Source organism: Corvus cornix, chromosome 21 (genome assembly GCF_000738735.6).
Source record: "Corvus cornix cornix isolate S_Up_H32 chromosome 21, ASM73873v5, whole genome shotgun sequence".
Classification (NCBI taxonomy): domain Eukaryota; kingdom Metazoa; phylum Chordata; class Aves; order Passeriformes; family Corvidae; genus Corvus; species Corvus cornix.
Window position 1 is genome coordinate 4071356 of NC_046350.1, and position 24193 is coordinate 4095548.

General features: G+C 42.4%; 1 protein-coding gene across 5 annotated transcripts in view; it reads right to left on the bottom strand.

Moving 5' to 3' along the window:
- The window catches only part of PLCH2 (phospholipase C eta 2), a 74277-nt gene that overhangs the window by 48445 nt on the left and 1639 nt on the right, over positions 1-24193 (bottom strand). For 2 of the 5 annotated variants that reach the window (XM_019289760.3, XM_039564105.1), the window contains exon 2: positions 16696-17182. In XM_019289760.3, the coding sequence (XP_019145305.3) occupies positions 16696-16807 (112 nt within the window). In that variant the 5' untranslated portion in view covers positions 16808-17182. The other 3 variants (XM_019289761.3, XM_019289762.3, XM_019289765.3) reach the window with 3 other exon arrangements.

A 24193-nucleotide genomic window follows, 5' to 3' on the forward strand; every position in this document is an offset into this window, starting at 1 on the left:
ACATATGAAGAGTTGGGAAGTTTCAAATTAAGGTTTTCTTGCCAAATGTTTACAGACAGTAACCAAGACAAACACTATCAGATTGGAAAACTATAAGATCCTTCCATACATTTAATCCTGAGTCAACAATAAATTCAACATCCAGTAGAATGATGGATTTCCAGCCCTGCACCAGATGATGCCATGGGATTGCACAATCTAGTGCAGCAATAGTTTTGTCTTTGTGATTTTAAATTCTCCCTAGGTCCCCTTGATACCTTCCCATGTACTTTCTGCAGAGAAAAGGTGAAGAAGCCCAGCACACTGTGTACAAGATAGATTTCTCCAAATAAAATTATCTTTGTGGGATATAAACAGTGAAAACAACCACCAACATTCTGTTCAACTAAAACAACAATTGACTTGAAAGCTGCTATCAAAACTCTCACAGCTTGCAAGTAATAACTTCTCCATTGTCAACTCGAATAGAGGGCAAAATGACAGGCATTGAATGTGCTGTAAATACCAATTAGATGCTTTCCATAAGTAAGTTTTGTGACTTTTTCTGTAATAAAATCAGACACTGTGGCGCTGTGTGCTGTCCATTGCCTTCTGTTTCTCTTCAGGCAGAGGAAGAAAGGTAACATCCTTCACATGCCCAGTGCCACAGGCTCATGTCCTGTAACATGTGTCTGACAGCAGGACAGGAACCAAAACCTAACAACTAAATTTTACCTGCTCCTGAAACCCTCTGCCACTGACCAGCTCACCTCCCTGGGGCTCACCAGCCTGTTTATAACACAGAGATAACAACCATTCCTTTGGCTCTCCGAGATACCAACCATTCTTTTGCCCTCCCTTTCATCCCCCTTCTCCCAAACTTCTATTGAACACCATAAGCAAAGAGAACACTGAGAAAGTTGTTTGAACTGAGCTGGTTTAACCTGATTTTTTCACCACAGAGTTTCAGAATAAACAACATTCGCAATCTCTATTATTTTAGTCTTAGATCTTTCTCTAATTTGGAGATTGGAAGAACTGAAGTGTTTTGGTGGCCTATTTTCTCATAGACCCATAAATCATCTTGGCTGTTTGAGGTTTTCAGCGAACACACATTCTTCCAAGGAAATCTGTGTTACAAAAGATGGGAAGATGCTTATGTCTAGTAGAGAAGGGGGAAAGGCAGTAATGAAAGAAGGCAAAGACAGTTTCAAACAGATCTTGGGGCCTTAGAAAGCCTCTAGAAGTAAAGCTCAGCTACCAACCACAATGAACCAGTTGTGAGTTCTCAACCACTTCAGTGACAAGAACAGTCCACAGCACCACAACCCCAGCCCCACTCACACCATGAGCCTCTATGCAGCACTTCCATTTCATGTGGATTTTTATAAGAAGTTTTCAACATGTTTTCAAACTTCTGACTAACAATCTGAAAATGAGGGAAAGATGATTGTCTGGACCACTTTGTTTAAGCAAAAACACTTCAGTATGTAGTTTCTATTGTGTGCAGGTGATAAAGTCTGGAGGTGCTGCAGTGACAGATGCAGACAGATGTGTTTGCTGCTGGAATTTCTACTACTTCTTTTAAGATCACTAAAAGCAAAATGTAAAGATCCTTTGGCTTGCTGCTTCTCTTTGTCCCTCCAAGCTTTATAACTGGGAAGTCGAACTCTGTGTTATATCTTGCTGTACAACTGCTCTCACTGTAGTATCATTAAATATCTGACAAACTACAAGCAGCCCAGAGGCACCAGTAGAAGCTGCCTTGGAGAGTGAGTGTGGGGCTCTGCCGCTGCCTCGCCTGCAGCCAGAGCCGATTCCCAAATGCAGGAAGTCTGCACAGCCAGAGCTGTCAGGCAAACACCCACCTGCCCTCGCCAGCTGGACACCTCAGGGCAGGCAGATCTTCTGGGCGTCCTGGGAAGGAATTGTGTTTGAAGTACAATCCTGGAGGTCATTTCCCTTCCCTGTGACTGCAGTTCTTACCACCCAATACTTCCCCTGTCCTTTCTTCTTAGTTTTGTCAACTCCTCTGGTGAGGTGCTAAACCTCAGCTACTCCAGCGGGTCTGGTTATTCCAGATGCATCCAAGCAACAGAGACACAGCTCACAGAGATTAATATTAAATTACCTCAGATCCCTTTGTTTCTCCATGCAATCTTTCTTCTCCCCTTAGAAATAGAAATGCAATCATATTCTTGCTTGAGTGCAGCCCAGCACAGTTGTTTTATTCCGTGTTTCTGCTGTTGGTAGTAGAGGGAGCATGCCCACAGCTCCCTGCTCCTGGTCCTGTTACTGCTTTTGACGTATTTCTAGCCTACAGCCCATTGTCTGCAAAGCTCTGCTGCCTCTGAGAATCCAGTGTCAGCACTGTGGGAGAGATGTGGAAAAGGTACAAAACAACCACAACCAGCAGAGAATAATGGCTGCCTGAACTACATGGATTGTCCCTGTGAACAGATAATAACCTGCTTCAGGGTAAATCACATCTTTGGTGTGTGCTGAGGACAAGGTACGAGATACCCAAGACAGGAATGGAGCAAAGAAATAAGTTAATCATTTCATTTTTCAGCAGACAGCACCCTGACACATATGACAAAATCTCCTGAGCTAATTCTCTCCCAAAATCAAAACTTGCAATTCATTCAGTCACAACTCTGACATGGATTTCTGAGCACAGACACAGTTCTCAGACAGTTGAGCCATGAAAAACGCACAGTGGGGTGGAATCGATTACTAATTAGTAATAGAAGACACATATGCTTGCATCCATAGAAAACAGCTGTGCTGCACTCTGCTCCATTGTCCCAAATAAATTGGAAAAGATAAATGCATTGCTCTGTTCAGGCACAAAGTAGATGAGGCATTCATGCTTTGTTAAACTTTCCAGACACTCGAGGGTGTTTGAAATTATGATGCATGTTAAATTTAAGCAGATTTATTATCCACGTGTTCCAAATGTAATGAACACTTCACTGCCTCACATTTCCGACTTTAAAAATAGCAGATTTTCTAGACAGAACACACACGTGTGTCATGTGCAGGTCTAACACAAAACTTTTAGTCATACAGCAATTAATGCCTAATTTTAAACATTTTCCTATCTATTTATGCACACACAGCTTCAAGTGCCCACAAGAGCAGTTACAATAAAGGACTTCTACAATAAAAGTTGGAAAGTTCTGGGCCTTTTTAAGCCAAAGGAATTTGGGGAACTTTGCATCAGAAATTCTTAAATAAAAAAGTTTCATTGTGAAAATTCTACCTAACACACTCAGATCACTCTACCTGTTGCCAAAATGAGGACAAAACAATTTGCACTCTAAAGCCTAATAATTAGATGGTTGCAAATCTAATACATTTGGGTTTGGATAAACATTTTCCAAATTTTGTTTGCCCACACAAGATTGAAGCAGAGGATGAAGATGCAGCAACACAAGCAGATCAGTACAGAGTGTGGAAATTATCATTCACTATCTGCACTAATTAGGACTCTGGGTACTCATTAAGAGGAACTAACACACCTTTTTGGACAGGAAAAAGGTATCTCAAATCAGACCTTGTTAACAGTGTACTTTGTATTTTGTAATTATAACAAACTCCCTAAGCAGATACATGAGATTTCTGTGTCACGTTTTCGGTGTGTAGAGCAACCAAAAATGAGATATCCGAGTTCTGCATGAAATTTTCAGGCTTGTTCCTTTACTTCCCAGCACTCTCCTTATGCAATGCTTTAATTTAGACTATCCTGAGTACTGGTGCAGAATTAATCAGGTCAGAGAAGGGGCTGCCAGCCACGATTACTGCACCTTTAAATACTTCTTTTCACTGTCAGTTCAACTGTTACTCTTCTATTTTTAAATCGGTTTCAAACTCAAGACCCACGGGCAGGGGGCAAATCCTTCCCCAAAAATGCCATGGACAAGAGGCCAACATCAACCTCAGCTCTTGAGGTTATTCCCCCTCTTTCCTACAGCTTGTTTACTGGATTGTTAAGCATTCTGGCAGCAAATGGAAGGGGGTGGGGAAGAAGACGAGCTGCCACATATCTAAAATTAGCATCTTCTGTCTCCGAGAAGCCTGTGGAGATTTAAAAAAATTAGGTTTCTCTGCAAGATGCAGAGATGTGGAATTGAAACTGCGTTACGCAGCTAAAATCCTGAGCTCTGTTTCATACCTGCAAGCTAGTTCACCTACCTTCCCTTTCATGCCCCTTCTCCCAGCTGTCAGTCAGAGACTATTACAAAAATACCTAGTACATTTTATTATAAAAGGTAATTGCATTCATTTGCCCTGTCATCCCCAGGCAGCTCCACGACATCTTCTGCCCGAGCTGCTCCGTGGAGTCACAGACTCGTTCCCTGTCACAGGTCACTCCTGCTGGGCTCTCACACAGCCTCTGGGGGGGCTGCAATTCCCTGCTCAGTGATTTTCTCCCCTCAGCTGAGATTTTGTTGGTGCCCAGGTACCAGGTAATGCCCTGCTCAGAGAATGTGTTGTGTCCTTCTCCAGGCCAGGATGTAAACATTCCTCACAGAGCCTGCTGCAGTGAGCTGCTGTGCCACACATTGTGTGTGGACAGAGCCAGGATTGCTCCAGTTCCAGAGCTGAACTGCACAGACATGTTGGTTTTAACACACACACTGCCATGAGGACACCATTAAAAGTGGCATTTTGATCTTTGCTGTTTATTAATAAAACCCAACAGTGAAAGAACTGACTCTGCCTCAGTTCCTTCAATGCCACCAGTGCCATTTGTTCAGCACAAAGATATCAGAATATTATAACAGACCTGTGCTGCAAAATCCTAACTCAGAATATTGGGCTTTCACAGATGGGCTTTAAGTTAGAAATGGAAGAGACTCAAGAATAAAACTCAAGTTTCTTTCCAAGAACCACTAAGGGTGCCAAAGTCTTCCTTTGGATTACCTCCTGAAGGAACCAAAGACTCAGCCATGACACAAATGCAGACTGGCACAGGCGGAATTAAAACATATGGGACTGGAAGGCTTTGTTCCAAAAGTCCCTTTTCTTCTTTTAGCAAGTATATTTATTCTACTCCTATTACTAGTCACAGTTCATGTCTTACGACAACTATATTTGCTTAGATTTCTTTCAAGTATTGGAACCATCAGTGGACAGTGTTGCGGCAGAGAATTGTGACAAGAATTGGGAAGGTTTTCTTTCAGGATTTCTACAAAGGAATGGTCCCAAAATAATACATGTCTTTTGAATCAACATGTTTTGGTTCATCAAAATAGTTAATGGTTTATAAAGCACATGACAAGCCTAAAAAAATTCTGGTTTATGGAGCATTTCCCATTTGGTGGAAATCCATAAAATCAAAGTAAGTGATTTCATTCAAGTTTCTGAAGCCACTTCTAGTTAAGATGTTCACTATAAAATTTTCCTGAAGTCTTCCACTTAAAAGAAGGGCTTTTCAAGTACTTCCTTACTAGAGACAGAAAAATCACATAAACCTAACCCAAAATCCAGCAGAGCAAATAAGAGGGTTCAAGAGACACAAGTCTAGGCCCTGTCACATCCCAAGCACCAGGGCCGTCCTACAAACAGCACAGAGGGGCTGCAGTTCCTGCCTTAGCACAGGAACTTGCTGCAAGTCAATTCTCTGCACACATCTCTGCCTGTCACCGCTAAATTACAATTACTGTCACCCCTTTTAGCTATTAAATGGAAGCACAGAATGCAGTTTATGTGATTAGCCAGTTTGAGCAGCAAAAAAATAACCTGCAAGCAGCAGCTTCACTGTTCTTAGCGATACCCTGTGCCCACTTTATGTTTGCTCTGACCTCTCAGGCACAACCCTTGGAAATTTCCAGGATCAGAATTTTCACTCACAGCTGAGCTTATCCCCAAGTGCCCAAAGGCCCCAGTGCATGAAACCCTCCTGTCTCTCTTTAAGGGAAACCCCTGCCCCCACCAGCCCAGGGAATTTAGCCTGTCCTCACTGTCCACAGGCCACGGTTTGTTCATCCTTGTAATAAATTATGGATGCCCCCCCATACACATCTGTTACTCAAATCACCAGTTAATAATGTATGAATAAATGAAGAGACTGCTCTGAGGGGAGAGAACTGTGGGGGACTAAACTTTGAATTCTCTGCCACAGCAGCAAGCATCAAAGCTGTGCTGCCAGGTTTGACCTCAGCTGGGTTTTATTTTTTAAGAAGGTTAGAACTAGCCTCTTATGAACATGAATGGCTGAACAGCAGGGGCATGGCATGAAAGCTGGCCCAGAAACACGGGGAAAGAACAAAACCCCAAATGAAAAACTCGCCAGAAGCACGTGGGTATCAAAGGTCTTCGCTATCTTGTGTCAGTCTGAACTGGGAGTGAAGGTCATAAGTGACTTGATATTCTCACCAGAAATACATTGTTAATTCTCACTAACAGAGTTCTTAGTCATGGGAACTGATGCCATTTGAAAATACAAAGCCCGCAAATAAGAAAAAAGGTGAAGAAGGGCTGCTGAAGAAGTTTGTAAGTTTGTAATAAGCTTGCGCATCACATGCTCCAGAACCTTAACACCCGACCAAGCGCTGCTGGATCTCGAGTTGGAAACATCACCGCGTGCTGAGGAGCCACAACTGGAAGCAGCGCTCGGTGTGGCCTCAGAAGTGGCGCTGAGGAGGGACAATCGCCTCCCCCACGGCCGCGGTTATCCCTCGCTGCCACCGGGATGCGCTGCGGGCGCACGGAGCGCGCTCCGCACCGGGAAAAGCTCTCCCGTCCAATGCGGCAGCGCTGGAATCAGCCCGGAGCAGCACAGCCACTGCCCAGGGCAGGAAGGGAGACCGAGAGCAGCACAACCACCGGCTGTTCAATCCTCACAGAAACTGCAAACAGACCTGCAAATATCCCACTGGGTAGAAGGACACAAGGATTCAGTGCACAGGGCACTGCACGAACTACAAGTCTTAGACACAAAAAGCTGTGCCAGTCCAGGTAGTGTCTTCCAGAGACTTGACCAAGCCTCCTCACTTCTCACAAGTAAGGGCATCTCATCCGTAGAGAGCATAAGCATCACCTGTTCAGGTGCTGGGGACTGACAGGACAGCTATTTCTCTGCTATAAAAATGAATGGCACAGTCTGTCACTGCATTGTCTCTTGTCCCTAAATTACCTCCTTATGCTGCACTTTTCACAACAAAACAGTAGCATGGAATCTTCACAACTCCCTCACAATTCTAACTTTTATTGTTGCTTTAAACTTTATTCTGGCCAAGGTGGGAAATCTGCACACCTCGGGTGATACTTGCAGCCAGTTCACAACTTTGCTGAGAAGCAAGCAGCAAACTGCTCACAGCACAGCCTGTCCAGCACCTGAATTCAGGGCAGGAAAGCAAATCGGATTCTGAACCAGACAGTGAAGAACTCAGCAGAGATTCTCTGGAGACAGTCATTGGCAAAGTCTCTCTGATTTCACAACTACATTTACAGGACATCGCAACCACGATACGCTGTGCAGAGAATCCAGACTTTATCCCTACACTCTCTGTAAGAAGCTTGAATCTAATATCTGGTACTTGTACTATTTAAAAAGCTCTTCCAGCTGAGGATTAATCATCTCAGTAGGACTGTGCAAATGCATGTGAGATGAGCGGGGAAGGTTATATAAAGCCCACTGAGAGAAGGAAAATGCAGAATAGAACTGAGGACCTGGCTTGCACAGCACCTGAATGCCTGCAGGTGCTTCTAACAGTGAGTGCTGGCTGTAATTTACTTGTCAGTCATTTACTTGATTAATTATTTCCTCGAAATGGCTCATCACACAAGGTACCTGTAGTGTTAAAACCATCATTAGAGATGCAGTAGCGTGATCCTCAAGCAGACACAGACCCGAGGAACAGCCCCCTCTGCACAATCACACTTTGCCATGAGACATGCAGCTGACAAATGCATGTGCAGAGCCACAGGAACACACAACACTGCAGAACCATCTGAGAACTGCACATGGTAATGGCTTTAATGAACTATGTCCCACAGGCAAAGATAAGAGTGACTGCACAACCAAATCTGATCAGCATAATCTACACCAGGAGAACTACTGTATAATCACTGGGAGATTGCAGGTACATCAGCAGTGTGTGGCAGCAGAAATGATTCTGTACACACAGCAGTGATTAATGACATTAAGAAATGATGGGCAGAGTTTAGCACAGTGCATTGTCGTGGAGTTTCTCTTGTTTAAAAGCCAGCCTTCCTTCCCTCCATCAGCAAACTTTGCAAGGCACACTCAAATGCAATTTCTACAGCTACTGCAACTGCTCTGGAGTAAACACATTCATTCAGAGAACTGGGAATTGCTCTGTCCTTGGCATTACGGTTTCTCTGAATGAGTACATGTTTCATTTGCTGTAAGTGGAATGGATTTTCATTTACTTAACAGTCTTTGTATTCATCTAGGTACTACGGCTATAATTAATAAAACATGCCTTCTTAAAGATAAAAGATCTTTTGGAATGACAATGTGCTGGTAAGATCTAAAAAATATTATCCTCTGACAAACAGGGTCAAACGGCTGAATATCTCTGAGCGAGTGAGGAAAAGGAAGAGTAATGTGATGTTATGAAAGTACTACTAAACAACAACTGCCCCCGTAAGCACGAGTACAATTTATCTTCTAGCTAAAATTCTAGTGGATGCAGTAAAAAGAATAAATCCACCTACTGTGTTTCTGCGATGGGCTTCCTAAATCCATTGTCTTGTAGAAATAAGAGTGTTTTTCTCAATTGCCTATGTTAGGAAGTAAAAATACTCTGCATTTTCCCTCCGTCTTGCTCCCTCTTCTGCAAGTCTCTCTCTGTGTCCGTGTGAGAAAGCAGTTTAAATTTCATCCCGTTTATTAGCTCAGTCACTGAGGAATCACTGTCAGTTTGGTGATGTACAAGCTCCTTTCCTGTACACAACACCAAGGAAGCGGGGGAGAGAGAAGAGGTAGGATTTTATCTAAACTACTTTTTGCTGGAGCAATTAACTCTTCACTGACTGACATCTCCTTCCTGGTGCATCTCAGTTGACACTGAAATGTCTGCCCTTCTAAGGCAACAGGGGATTCTCTCTGACAGCTGTTTAATGCTCATTTCTTTAAGGTTTCCTCTGCTTTTCTCTTCCACTGCTTAACTGGGAACTACAGTCAGACACCACCACAGCCATGATTTCCTACAACCACACAAGGTGCCCCTTTTCAATTATGTCAGAGGGACTAAGGGTCACAAATCCTATGAACTTTTTAAGTTTACTTTGTTCCCCAGTCCCTACAGAGGGACTTACAGAGGTCTCTAATAGGGATTTATTCTCCACCAACTAATGCTTGTTGCTTCTTCAGGTAGAGCATTTAAAACCTCTAACCCTGAACATCCAAAACTGAATAGAATTGTTTGCAACGAAACCAAATCCACTGCTGCTAGAAGAATGAAATGTGGATGCACCTGTGTATCCACCTTCATCCCCAAACACTTAAATTTTCAAGGTAAGAACATAATCCTGTTTGTTCCTCTGCAGTGAATTTTCAGTCAGGTAAGAACAGATGATCTTGCCTCACTTTCTCAACCACCTGTTCTAAAAAAGAAACACAGTTTAGTAACATCACCCATAGCCAGTTCCACACTCATCCAGGTCTGCAAAGGTTTCCCCAAGTTCAGTGTTTTTCTGGGAGAACTATTATATATATAAAAATACATGTATATATGTATGTATGTACATATAAAACTCTGTAGATATTTGCATCTCTTGAGAGAGTTTTAACTTTCTAATCCCTGCCCACAGTAAAACCTCTCTGATGCAAATTTTTACTTAGAGCTCTATGAGAAAAACGAGTCAAATTAACTAGATTTTCCTCACTAACCATTTTCCTCCAGAGAACAGCATGCAGGATTAAGCACAAACCATTTTCCCCCCCTACTTCAAACAGTACTTTGTAGTCCATCTATTCCTTTTTTCTGCTGGTAAACGAGAACAAAACCTGTTCTGCAATCATGGATCTGAATGCTAGTGCTTCTAAGATATTTCTATTTTCATATTTAATTCTAGCAAATGAGCATTTTGAACTTTCATTAAGCTTCATTTCTTGATTTTTAAGCATTATCTTGACAGCAACCCATCTCCTGCATCTGCCACTGTTAGAAGACTTGCCTGGTGCTGAAGCACACTCTCTTGGAATGACTTTCTTCTGACTTCCACTGATGGTCCCACACATTCTAAGTACCTGCATATGTCAACACACAGTTCATTCACTGCGACACAGACCTCGAGTTTTTTCTTCCCTAGATCCAATCACAAATCCTGCTGGCCTACTAGGAATCAACATCCTGCCTTTCAGTTCAGTAAGAGACACCAGTTAAGGGGATTAGAATAGTGTCTAAACAGGTTTAAAATCTTTTGTCTTCTTCACTGAGCCAATTGCTTGGAGCTTCAGCATTTCAGCAGGGAAAAAGATTATTACTCCAGGGAAATATCAGTGGTTCTGATATTGTCAAAAATAATTTCAGTCACTCTTCCCTAAACTATTCACAGCTCTTCTATTTTGTGCAGAGCATTTTCAGCATAAAAGGTTCATAATAGAACATCTTCTCCTCACAGTGGCTACACAGGTTTAAGTCATGGTTTGTACTTCTGAGATCATGAGTTCAAGAATAATCTCATTTCTTCTCTACAGAACCAGCAATGCAGCTGAAGGATCGTAGATTTGCCTGGGAGATGGCAGCAGCCACGCATCAAGTGGTTCCTCATAGCTTGATAACTGTAGAAAACCACTATGCTTTGCTTCAGAAGACAACTGTAGTTATCTGTTCTCTCAAGAAACAAAGCATTCCTCTCTCTGATGAAGCATTTAACCTCAGATCAAACTGACAGATAAGATTCTGATGTGAAGATAAATAGAAAACTGCTTGGAGATGAAGGGCATTGAAATGTCTAAGGAGGTGAGTAATACCAAAAACCAGGGAGATTTCACAGTATCACAGTCAGGGACTGCTTGGATTTTAAAAAACTATTTGCCAAACTCCAAATGCAAACCGAAGCCAGTCATGCTGTAAGACACACAGGCTAAGAGTTAGTTGGCTGTACCTGCATTCAGTGGCTTTCAGGGGGATTAAATTTACCTAAACCATCAGCAGATACAAATAATTTGCTTATGAGAAAGCATAAGAGGGAGAGACTCAGCTTTTGTTTACAGTGCCTCCCAGAGCAGCATCCCCCTGAGTGGCTCTGATTGACAGGCTTATTCACAGCTAATGGCAGTATCTCCAGAACTTCCCACAGATAATGCCAATATCGTTGTACTTTGTTAATGAATATTGGATTTCCTCCCCTCCCATCTCTGACAACACACAGGCTGAGCACCCATATGAATGAATGAAAAGAACATCTTTTTCCTCTCTCAGCATTATAAAGATCTTATTTTTAATTGCTCCAGCACTGGTTCAGACAATCCAGAAGTTGGTTTACTACCTCTAAACATACTGTACTTATTCTAACCATCTGACTGAGCATGATTTTTACCTATTTCACTGTTACTAGGATCACACTGGGGTAACTTCCCTGCTACCAGGTACATCTATCAAGAACTTTTATTCTGCCTTGCAAGTAGCGGTGGTTACATAGCAGCTACCCTGGTTAATCCCTCAAGGGATGCCAGGTACAAAAGCTCCAGGAATAGCAGTACTCAGCTGGTTCTGAGGCAGCTGAAACTTCCCAGCCCTGGTTTCTGGCAGGATGGAGTGGCTGTTTGGAGGCTGTGTGACCACGAGCACACGTTCGCCCGGTAGATGGCAACCGCGATACAGCCCATTGTATGAGCAAGGTCCTGAATCGGGAATGGGCTGCAAACGATGCTGTTCGTTCTGCCGGATTTGTCTCATTTCCCACTACACACTTCCAAAATCTTTACAGGCAGCAGCAGATAGATGAGATAGGGCAGGAACACTTGAGGGGGCAGAAGGAGAAGAAAGAAACAGATGGTAACATTCAGGTGATTCAGTTTCTAATCCAGAAAAATACTCTGATTCTGCAACAGAGTTCAGTCAGTGCCTTTTATCTCGTTTTCCCCAGTTAACTTTTACAGGAGAAGCAGACCTGCCACATAAATTGAGTATCCAGGTAACGATCCCCTTTTTATTACAGCCTCATGATTCACTAGCACGGAGCAAAGAAAGGTGAGGCCAAACTGCAAGATTCCTATGGACCACAGAGAAGGACCGACACAGCAGAGCTCTGTCGGAAGCACCTTTGTGGTGCCCATTGCTTTTCATGTCAGATTCACAACCTTCCACACATTTATCCTAACAAACCTCCACTGAGACAAAGGCAGGTGGCTATTAGTATTTCCTGATTCTAAACGAGAATCACTATCCAAGGGCAGAAGCTGTGTGGGCTGGAGACAAAGCAGATACCTCCCTGCTCCACTGCAGGTGTCAATTCATTGGTATTTAGGCTCCTACCTTCCAAGAGATTGCAGCAGGAATGTCTGAGCCTGAATAGGAGTTAGAGACTAAACACCTTGAGGCATCTTGGCACAGAGTCTCCAGAAACTACATTACAACGCACTTCATCAAAAAACAGGCAAACAAAAACCCCAACCAAACAAAGCTATGAAAGAAATTAATCTAGAAAGCCTTAGAGATTTTCATTGCCTGTTGAATCTATTTGGGCTAAATGGCAAGGCTCAAAAAGCTCATTTGATTCAAACTGAAGTCATTAAGGAAACAAAGATACATTCCTCAAAGACAGGAAAAAGGAATCTGAGTCACATCAGCTGAAAGACAAGATACTGACGTTCAGCACAGTCATAACGAAATTCAAGGTCCTGGGCTCCAGGGGTTCATTCTGGACTCCTAAGCCTGAGCCTCCTGCTCAGCCCTTTGCTGGCAGCAAGGACTGCCTGCTGAACCACACGTCCTCCAGGTACCTTGTGCCACACATGATTCACAAATCCCTGCCCTCCGTCAGGTGCAGGAGGTGTATTTATGGAGTGTGAATGTATGGACAGAGCTGAGGCAGCGCTGCCCTCGGGTGCTGAGCCCCAGCCAAGGTTACCTCTGCCTGCAGTGACCTCAAGACAATTCCTCTTCCTTTACAATGCACTCTGCTTCACAGAAAGGGACAATTTCTTACAAGTTTGTCATCTCTTAATGTGATATAAAAATGCTCAAAGACTGAATGCTTTCAAACAATTTCCTTCTAAGACTTGAACAATATTAAAGAACTCTGCATGACCGTGGACATCCGAAACCAGCCTTTTTCACAAACTGAAAATTGATTCCATTTCACTGTTCCATCAGTCCTCAGATCTATTCCAGGCCACCACCACCCAGGATTAAAAACCTCCAGGGTTCAGACTCCTTTGTGGTCTGCAGATTGCATGCTGCAGAACAGATCCCAAGCAGCTGATATCAGCAGCCACTATTGTAACTCTCTATATCTTACCATAGTAATTTCAGTTCTGAATTGCTGAGGTTGGACAATATTATCATTTGTATTTCAGAACACGTAAAAAAGACCCAGACATGACTGAGAAGTGTCTGTCGTGCAGGAATAGCAGTTCCCATTTATAATCAGAATAAGAGACAACATAAGGATGAAATGAAGTTACAAAAAGAGTCAAACAAGAAGGCAATATCACAATCAGAACTAGAATCTGGATCTGCTGAGCAGTCCAGTATTGTATCTTTAGATTCACATCTTCATTAGATCAGTCTGTGGACTCATTAACATAAATTAGTATAAGCTGACATTGCCAACAAAGGAAACAATTGTGCATTCTGCAAACCTCACTTGTGCATTTCTGCCTCTGCAGCAAAAGGGAGGACAAACAGCAGCTCTCAGTGTTCTTTACACTACAGCCTTGTCCTCCATTCAGGAAGAAAAAAGGTTTTGAAAACATAATTCTCAGTTGAGACTGTACTAAACCTTCAGGATTTGGTGTCACAGTTTTGTAGCACCACTGTCAATGTCATACCAAGTTGAGGAGTATGACATGTTTAAGTTCAAGCATTAGAGGGATAACAGTGTGTCTGTTCAGATTGGAATCAAACTGCACCAACAAAATTCAAACCCAAACCAGGTCCTGTTCTTCACTCATTCCCCTGTACATGCAGAACAGGCAGAACTGCAGTATCAGGTCACATTTTATCTTTAGCTGATGGGCAGTTTCACAGAAATCTAACTTTAATCGAAATTCCTGTTAGCCAGCTGGTGCCAATTCACAAAATATCACCTGTGTGTCTGTTCTTCAGCTCAGCTTGTGCCATGGAGTGGTTTGGGTTGGAAGGGACCTGTGGAGATGCCCCAGGCCAAGCCCTGCCATGACAGCAGCTGCTCACAGACAGGCAGATGTTGGAGCCCCAGCTGAAGGCCAGCTCGAGTGCTTCTCCAGGCTAATCTGATGTACCACATATCTAAGCAAACAGGATTTTGCATGTCTGTGCACAACACTCTTTCATCAGATTACATGGGAAAAGTGAGCCTAGACATGCCAGAGCATATTTGAAAAATAGAGGATTACTGAATTTGCCATATCCCTTCTTGATTTTGGACTCTCCCAATGCTGCTGTAATAAGGACTAATGACATTATGTATAACCAAATTATGTAAAAGTTAATTGCATTCCACTCAGATTTCCTTTTCACATAGCAATCTGCTTCCTCATCCATGTACAGCCTACACAGAAAAGCGGAGATTTCACCGCAAAAAAAGCAACAGGTTTTGAAAAGTATCTCAGTTGATGAAACACCAGAAAGCTGCACAAGAGTGCCAAGAATTCCAAACCACTGAAGATGAGTAAGCACAGAAGTAGATTGCAGGTAACTACGATACTGTGGGGCCAAATGATCAATTGAGGGACACTTAACTAACTTCCTGGATTTATTGCAAGTGGTTTAACTCTCCAGCTCCGTCCTTTCCTAAGTTTTCTGGCAGACAAACTCACCCAAATACGAAAAGGGAAGCGTTGCATTTGACAGCCTGGGCCTGACAAAGCTGCAATGTTATTTCTGAAGGCACAGGCTGCTCCAGGCAGCAGCTCAGCAGTGCCACACTCACGTCTGTGCAGGTGGCTCAGTGTCTATGACAGTGCAGAGGCAAAATCAGATCAGAGCTGTCACTGCATTTCAACAGAGCCATGGAAAGAGTTAATGAGGGAGTCAAGGCCAGGCTCAAGTGGGTGTTCTGAACCAGCCTGCAAAGGGATTCCTGAGCCCAGACCAGCTTTTGTTTAGGTCCAGACCCACTTGCATTGGAATGCTGGAAGTGCTGCCCAGGCACAATGCAGACTTTCTTCCCCTCCATCTATTTCTGCCTTTTCTTTGCACTTTGTCCTATGTTTGCACACTGACAGAGCTTCACGTACAGAAATATGTAATGCACATTCAGGAGTCATCACCCTACAAACAAAAAACTAGTTCCCTAACAGTCAGTTTATACGATATAGCAATAACTGGAATAGATCATCTTACTTCTGTAGTGCCAGAACACACAAATGATGCAATACACCCATTTCACATCTAAATTTCTGCACTTTGCTTTTTCAAACTCCTTGCAAATCAATAGGAAAGAAGCACGCTTAGACAATGATAATGGCTTGATGGCTCTACTAGGAAAAGTAACATCAGTAAATGTGTGAGAACGATAAGAACTAGGATAAGAACAATCAATCATGGATTAATTATCACATTGACAGGCTATTTTTAATAATCCGACAATATAAATATATTCAGCTGGTAAAAAAAATACTTATCAGCACAAATTGTAAGCCAACAAAAAGCGAAACTGATCTCACAATTGCTGGATATTTAACCAAAATTACAAAATTAGGTCCCATGAAAACGCAGCCAAAACTTTTAGTGCTGTCTACTTCATGATTGTAGGCAGTAAATTAAATGTATTTCAAGCAAATGAGTCCTGTGTTGAATAAATGAAGTTTTGATTTAAATATTAAGTGAAATAATCTTTTTTTAATTTATTTTAAATGCAAAAAACCCAGCCCCTCCTCCCTCAGATGTCTCCCATAGCACAAATTCATCTGCCACAGACATCAGTTACACAATTCCCTCCCTCCTACCCAATCTCCAGTCTACACTTGATGTGCACAATCACATCTGTAATCTCCAGAGCTTCCTAAGAGAAGAGCTCATTTTCCCCTGCGCGAGCTGTCAACACTGAAAAAAGAGCAACAGCCAACAATAGTCATTCTTTGAGCTCTGCACCTCCCAGCTCAGTTCAGACAACTCCGTGGCACACAGCCACAACCTGAGGCACTATAAATCCCAGTCTCATCAACTTCAAGAAAGATTTTCCAGAAGCACTGGAAAGAATCAAGGAAAAAAGTTGCAATCTCTTGACAGTCTCATCCCAGGATACTACATTTACATTTTTTACAAGTTTTACACATGAAGGTGCCTTCACATGACTGAAACCTCACAGACTGTACAAGCAAGGACAGAAGAAAGATTGATTCAAAGTTATCCTCAGCATACGGGGCAATGGTTGTTTTGGGGATTTTTTAATACACTTTACCCAAACTCTAGTCACAATACCAACCACACAGGAAAAAGGAACACACAAGCACAGTTCCTTCAAATTTAAGGAAAACTAGCAGTCCCATATGAAATCTCAATACAATAAAAGTAAATTTGGAGAAGAAAGAGTGCATTTTCAATACCAAACTATGACATGAAAGGATGGTACCCTTCCACTCACCTACTGTGAGGATGTTTGCAGAGAGGAAATGGCAGCAGTTTCCCTCATGGAGAATGGATTCTTCTCTTTGTGTCAAATCCCCTGCTAGAGATTTTGGAGAAGTCAGAGCCATCTCAAGCTTTCAGAGCAGCCTAGCAACAGTGCTTGCTCCAAGTCAAACAAAGCACTTCAGGGCAGATATCCGCAGAAAGTTTCAGTCAAGCAATGAAAATATCCAAGAAAAAGCAACAATTTCAGGATGTTGCTGGTTTGCTTGCTTTGGAAGTGCAAGTGAGTGCCTTCTCTGGAATTCCACATTCAGGAGACTGTCCTGGTTTAATTCTTCTGATACATATTCCACTCATTGAGCAACAGAATTTGTAGTATCAGTGTGGAGAAAGAACCACGGAGCTCAGTCTTGACAGGAGGGATGTGAGGGGCCTTCCCAGGAGCACAGGAGTCACAAACATTCCGTGTATCTTCCCAGTGTTTCTTGCATGTGGCTACCCTGGAGAAGACATTTTTTTTAAACAGTGGAAGTTACTTTAAGTGTTTATTGTGAGATATTTACTACAGGAACATAGTTAGGTGACGTACAATGGACTGACCTCAGCAGACAGAAGGCACCAACTCTTCCTTCCCTCACCCCAGGATTTTCCACAAACAGACAAAGCTCCATTTCTACCAGCAGCAACTTCTCCAGAAACCAACGTACTCATGCTGGGATCAATTATTTTATACACAAACACACACAGATATAATATATACACACACACTTAACTCAGTCATTCTGCAGATCCAGTGAATGTATCGGGTACATTCCCAAAGGACTCTGCCTGATGTTGGCTTCTACCTTCGCTTCCATCTCTAACCCTTAAAGCTCTTTGTCCCTCTTACCTTTTGTCAGCTGTCTCCATACTGTATCTCTTTGTCATTGTCTGGCATTCCCTTTCCCTCTTCTTACCCATCTTCTGCCCACTGGATACAGAAGACTCACCTTTCCAAAACTTTCAGTGGACACCTTCCTCAGAGAAAGAAGGTCAAAGAAGACTCCCTCCAAAACAGCAATCACACCAGGCAGAAACCTGGGATCCTACTTAGTGCTGGTAACTGTTTGAATCTCTGGGAGTCTCCTTCAGTTTGTAATTACAAGTTGAGCTCTGAAACATTGCCCTAACATGTTTTGTTGTGAAAGCACAGATCCAGTTTGACATTACTTTAAAGAGAGAGGGCAATGAAGCTCACTATTAATTACAGTGATTAGAAATAGAGGAGGGGGTTTGAGACATCTGTAGCAAAAAATGAGTAAGAGAATTTCCTTATAGAACATCTGCCTGTTTGAAGCTGTACCTCTCTCCTTGTCTTTAGTCCCTCATTCAGCTTCTTTGGGAAGTCACTTCCTCCCTGCCATTATCTTTTCACCAAGCCCCACCTTCTCCATTCTCTGTGCTGTCAAAAACTCCTCTGTTCAGAGGGAGCATCAGTCAGTGAAGCAACAGCCTTACGTGGAGCCAAATGCATGGCAACTTCATCTTTGGGACAGCAGTGCTTGGCAATATTAATCCTGTAAAAAATCAGTATCATTACAATCATTTGTTTCCACATTTAAATGGGAAATATCTCAAAGGGCATCCTGTGGCTCTGAAATAGTTTTGGGCATATCAAAGAGTGACATTCATTTGGCAAAGAATATCTTTATTACAGAGCACAGGTGGAGTAACTAAAACCAAAATTATAATCTTAGGGCATATTTCATAAATTGACGGGATTGAGGGGGGAGGAAAGTAATAGATTATCAAAGATACATCCTGTGCCCCCCAAATATTCATTCTTGTACATGCTGTCACCTGTCCCTGTAATTGTATCCCTTGTCATTCCCTGACATGTACATAATTAGGTAAAAGAATACAGAGCAAACATTCTGCTTTAGACTGAATAAAAGCACATCACACATTTCCATGTATTCATTTAATACATTTCATGTATTCATTTTGTGCATCCCAAAATAAATGTTTTTTTTCTTCAGGTTAATCCTTGAACTGATACCAAAAATACACTTACTTACACAGAGCTGACTTGATTTTTTTAGAACAGAACCCAAAGTAGACGTTAGAAGGCATGTCAGCATTTAAATGAACTTGTCCAGGGAAAAAGCCAAAACTGCACTCAACAGCATTTCTGGAGCTGCTCAATTGCATGCTCTGGGCAGGCACTTCTACAGATGACAGGCACTGCCTCAGTTATCTGCTCTGGTCATCTGGGCAGCTCTCCTGACCACAATTTTATAGCCACTAGCCACAAAGTGCCATTTCTGGTACCTGGGCACTGAATGTTTAACCCTGGGATTAATCCAGGAAGCCACAGCTCACAGGACAGATGAAACTGTTGTAACATCAAGACAAGATCAGCCTATTATTTCCTTTGCAGAAAGCTGAACTGGTGGGTATTTACTCTGCAGACTCTCTCACCTCTTTGCTTCAGGGTTTTTTTTGAAAGGCCATTTCCGCTGTAGGAAGTTCAATCACTGTGACTCATTATACACCAAAGAACATATCCATGAGGGCGAGGAAGACTGAATGGGCACGGGTGCTCCTGCTGGTGCCAGACCAGCATCATTGCAGTGAAAGCAGATGAGCTTTACATTGATGTGGCTCGTTAAATATTTTATTGTCTTGAGTTATGTCAAATTAATGTTCTTTATGCTTTGTTATGATCTGAAAGTGACGCTACTTTGAGGCAGCTATCTCTGAATGTCTTCACTTTCCATGCAAAAGGTACTCCTCCTGCACTCACTCCCACCTTTTACAGCTTCCTACAGGTCTTCAGAGTTCCCTTCTTCTCCTCCCTATCTTCAGCATACCTGTGTTGGTAAAAAATAAAAGCCCAGCCCCTCTTCCCAAACGAATCCCCATAAATCCTACACAGCTGATAGGAAAGTATACAATGAATCCCTAAAAATACAGATTGGTGTCTCAGAACAACATTCAGGGCCCAGACTTCCTATTAAACTAAATGAAAGAAGCTTTGGCTTTCCTGGAAAATCTATTGTGAAGGTTGTATGATGGAAAATATCAGTTGCACTGTCTGGAAATACCTCACCTCTGTTACAGTAGAAAGCACTGTGGCTCTGAGAACAGCACTGCTCATTGGCAGAAGACATTAAACAGCCAAAAGAGAGCAACTGGATCTGTTCAGACCACATGAACAAGATTTAAACTGTCTGCTCAGGCTAAGAGCCCTACCTGAGTATTATTGTGTGAGGTTCTGTATTCACTTGAAAAAAAGGACTTAAAACCCTAGAGACAGGATCCATATCACTTACAGACAATAAAAGCTGTGTACACCATTAACAATTCCCTAGCCATTTTTATATCACTGTAGTATTCAAAGCTTAACCCCACAAGACCTGCTTTTGTTCAGGGAGGTTTTGTGTGGCAGCCACAGAACTCAGACAAGCTCTGATATCCTCCCAGAATAGATACACTGATACCATGGATGAAACACACAAAAACTAAGTCATCACTTAAACCTGAATAGTTTGATCAGGAAGCAGATCAATGGATAAAAGATCAAAGTGCCATCAAATGAGAGGAAAAAATTAATACTTTAAAATATTTAAATGTGAGAGCTGGGATTTGCTTTTAAGCTGTAGTGTGGTTCCAGCTGACACGCTGCTCATTTTAAGGAATGCAGCTCCATTCAGTGGGCAATTGCACGGAGATAATCTGCACGCCCAGGCACGTCAGTGCACAGCCAGAGCAGCTCCAAAGGCGAGGAGGCTGCTCCAGCCCCATGGAACGAGGGGGTGAGCCCACACCTTAGGGTGTGATCCCGAATTCTTTTTCCCAAGGGACAGAGCACACAGCCAACACTCTGCCATGCAACAGAGTCCCCTGGCAAACAACTCGGTTAAAAGCAGAAAGTGAAGAAAAGGCAATCAAGAGGACACCAGAATACCTTTCTGGCAGCCTGGTGTTTTTTCACCTTCACCCAGAACAGAGTCATCCCACTTAAAAGGAACACTTAATATTTGTCAGCTTTTCCTCACCCGCCCCTTACAGCCTGAGCTGGAGCTGCACACGCAGGAGCCCTGCATTTTTGTTGCATGATGTAACTGCATATTCCTTATGCAAGTAAGGAGACTTATTATTAAAGCCAAATTATTTATTTCAGGTTTGTATGGACCATGTCATATGACTTTAGCATTCACTTTATGAAACAAAATGTGAAATTTTAAACAATTTCTATCTATAGGGATATACTTGTTTGTAATCCCTTTCCCTATTTATCCTGAATTGCCAAAACCCCTCTTGGTTTCACCATCATTACTTGTCCCCAGCCAGTTCCCAGACCTGTCTGAAGTGACAATGGAAACACAACAGCCTCTTGCTTCTGAAGAACATTTGCATTTTGTATTAGCAAGGGAGAACAGGCAATTTCTATTAGGAAGCAAAGGGAACTAATTAAGCAAAGCTCTAAATCTCATCCAATAGCTTGGCTCAAAAGAACTTTGAAAATAAAAGTTTCATACTCTAGACCACCAAAACCAAAAAGCCTCAGAGAAGAAATGAGGGGAGGAAGATCTCCTTGTTAGGAGACAGACAGAAAGTGAGGACTGCTGGAAAAGGTTCTGCTGCACTTGGGAATTTGTGAGTCATACTGAGGAGGAGATAGACTATGGGCTCCAGTGCCACTTGTAATCAGGAGATCTATAATTCTAATAATGCTCATGCTGGCAGACTTGGTCTCTCTCCAGAAGTCTGATTTTTTTAAAAATTTTTTCTTCAATTTCATCTAAATGAACAGGAATTTCTTTTAAGAATAATGCCTTTAATCAAACTGCTTTAATTCTGTACAGCAGCTTATTGCTGCACTGATTAATCTCTTGGATATTAAGGAATAATTTATGCTGGGGGAGTTACAGAGAAGGTGGCAACTTGTGTTCCCCTTTCACAAGCCAGTGGCAAACAATCAGCTTGCTCCTGAGGATGCCTGGTAGGGCCAAACACAAGAGCCCAAGCACAGGCAGACAGACACTAAGAGAACATTGCAAACAAGAAAAACACGCTTGTGCTTGGCAACTTCAAGAGAACGCTGCAGTTTTAATTTTTTTTTTTCCGAAACATCCAAACCAATTTCTTAAATGAGTGAATCTCCTTCTTCATTAGCAGGAATGGGTCTGGGAACCACTCAATCCATCCTCATTTTATCAAACAGAGGGCAGTGACGTGCAGACATGGGAACTACAAGGCAGTAAGTCTTTAGGGCCTGATCCAATAAATATCAAAGTACAGCTCTGCTTCGCTCTCCACCTTATCGTGGACTTTAGTACTTGGTTAGTCAATAAATAACATTACTTCAATAACCTCATCTCAGTCTAAACTCACAGGAGGGAAAGAAGTGGGATAGGTCATTTTATACTGTAGGAGACAAAAACCTGTTGTTTAAATAGAAAATATTTCCCATAGTCCTTGCAGCAATCACACTTCATAATGCCATTATAACTCATCCCAAAGTTGTGTTTTTGAGATTCTCCTCTGCAGGCTATAGAACTTCTTCCAGGCACCTCAGTTGCAGCTGCCATTGTTTCCTCAGGCTCCATTCCTTACTCCTTTTTATTTTGTTGTTGTTTTTTAAATTAATAAAACACAAATTACATGTTTTCAGTTAAAGGCAGAGAAAACTTCCAGAAAGTCCATTCCAGCATCTAAGGGCAGTAGGAAATCCGGAATAACAAGCGGGGGGGGTGGAGGTTGAAGGGGAGAAGTGGAAGGGAGGAGCTTCTTTTAAGTTATCTTACAGTAACTAATCCTGCAAGGAGAGCTGAGAGGAGACATCCTCTGTACACCAGATTGAACACAAAAAGTGCTACTGCAAGTTTCAAGTTTCAACATAATGGCCCTTGGCAAACAACACCTCAGGGAATGGGAACTACAGAGCTTGTGCAGCACTTTCAATCTCTCCCAGGAATGTTAACATGGAAAGCTCCTTCACCTTCCCACCAGATTTCCCTTGTCATGTCTGAGGCAACCCAGAGCTCCCTGGCAACTATTAAGATGTCAGAAGATTCTACAGGAGCCATTCCCTAATTAAATGGAAACAAGTGAGGCTGTGATGGACAATAAAAAATGCAGGGCCAGATCAGAACCAGGTATACCAAAATCAGTCTCTCAGGTTTCATGCTGTATTTGTGATGCAAATGGATCTGAAGTCCTCACTCAGGTCATGCTTGTCTTGATGTCTGCACCCAAAATTTCACTCAGGACTGAGCAGCCTCATGTGCAGTCTGTGAGACTGCAAAGTACAGAAAAAGAGCAGGAAGGAAGCTCAGAACTTTGTCTCAGCATGTGTAAAGGTTTGTCACAGCCTGCACTGTGCAGGTACCTATCCAATGACTCTGCTGTGCACCTACGTGTGCTATGGGGAAGCGCTCCACCCCCACAAAATGACGGCAGATTAAACAATGAATAAAAAATTTGGAAATTCCCTACAGATTTAGAGTCTGTGCCCTAAGCAGTAATGTGGAGACCAGAATTCCACAGTGACTTGCAGCAAAAACTGGGCTGGGGAGTCGTACACAGTGGCTATGGATAGCTGTCCCATTGGAACAGGGCTTGGCTCATGTCATGCAGGGCCTTCCTTCTCTGCCAGCTGAGCCTGGATGCAGGGTCTGTACCTACTGCTCATGTCACAGCTGCCATCAGGAATTGTCACAAGTGATGGACACAAGGTTTGCATCATCCAGCAAGACCAACAGGAGCAGAGGTGAACTCACAAATGAGGTCAAGACAGTGGAAGTGGAAGAAGATTCAGGTATAACACTGGAGAATCTATTTCAGTAGTAAGATCAGGTCAATGTAAGCTTTTCATGGGAAGAAATGGGTAATTTTAAAGATAACTAATGCAGAACTGAGATATCTGGGTGGATGAAAATTGTGTTGCAGTAAATTCAGATGATCCTTGGGAAACTGCAAGACTATCTTTGCTGAAAAGTCTCTTCAGCCTCATCCTATAACCCACTCAAATTCATTTATGCAGTCATTTTCTCAGCTCTGGACAAATTAACAAGAAAAAATTCCAGTGATATTCACAAGTATGTTGTCCCCTTTGTGCTATATTTAGGAACTGAGGGCTCTGTACCATTTATTTCAAAACCAAAGTGAGAGTGTGTCGTTTTGAAACTATGAGTACATAGAAGAACCTTGCACACCACATATTTTATTGCTTTGTTGTTCCTGCAGGACCATTCACTAAGATGCTCTCAGCCACCTTGGGTAAGTATGGAATAGCTTTTAATTCAGCTAAATTACAGAAATGATGAATGAAAACAAAAGCCTTTTCAGATAATGTAGAAGGAGTTGGCTATAAACTGGAATGTTATCCCTTTTTGCAAAGCCAGAACAAACTTGTTCTTTGGCTGAGAATGATCAAAATATGCTGCATTATAGGAGTTCATCTTGCCAATAGAGTCATTAAATATAAGACTCAGTGAGCCCTGAATGTTTCAAGATTCAGTTAC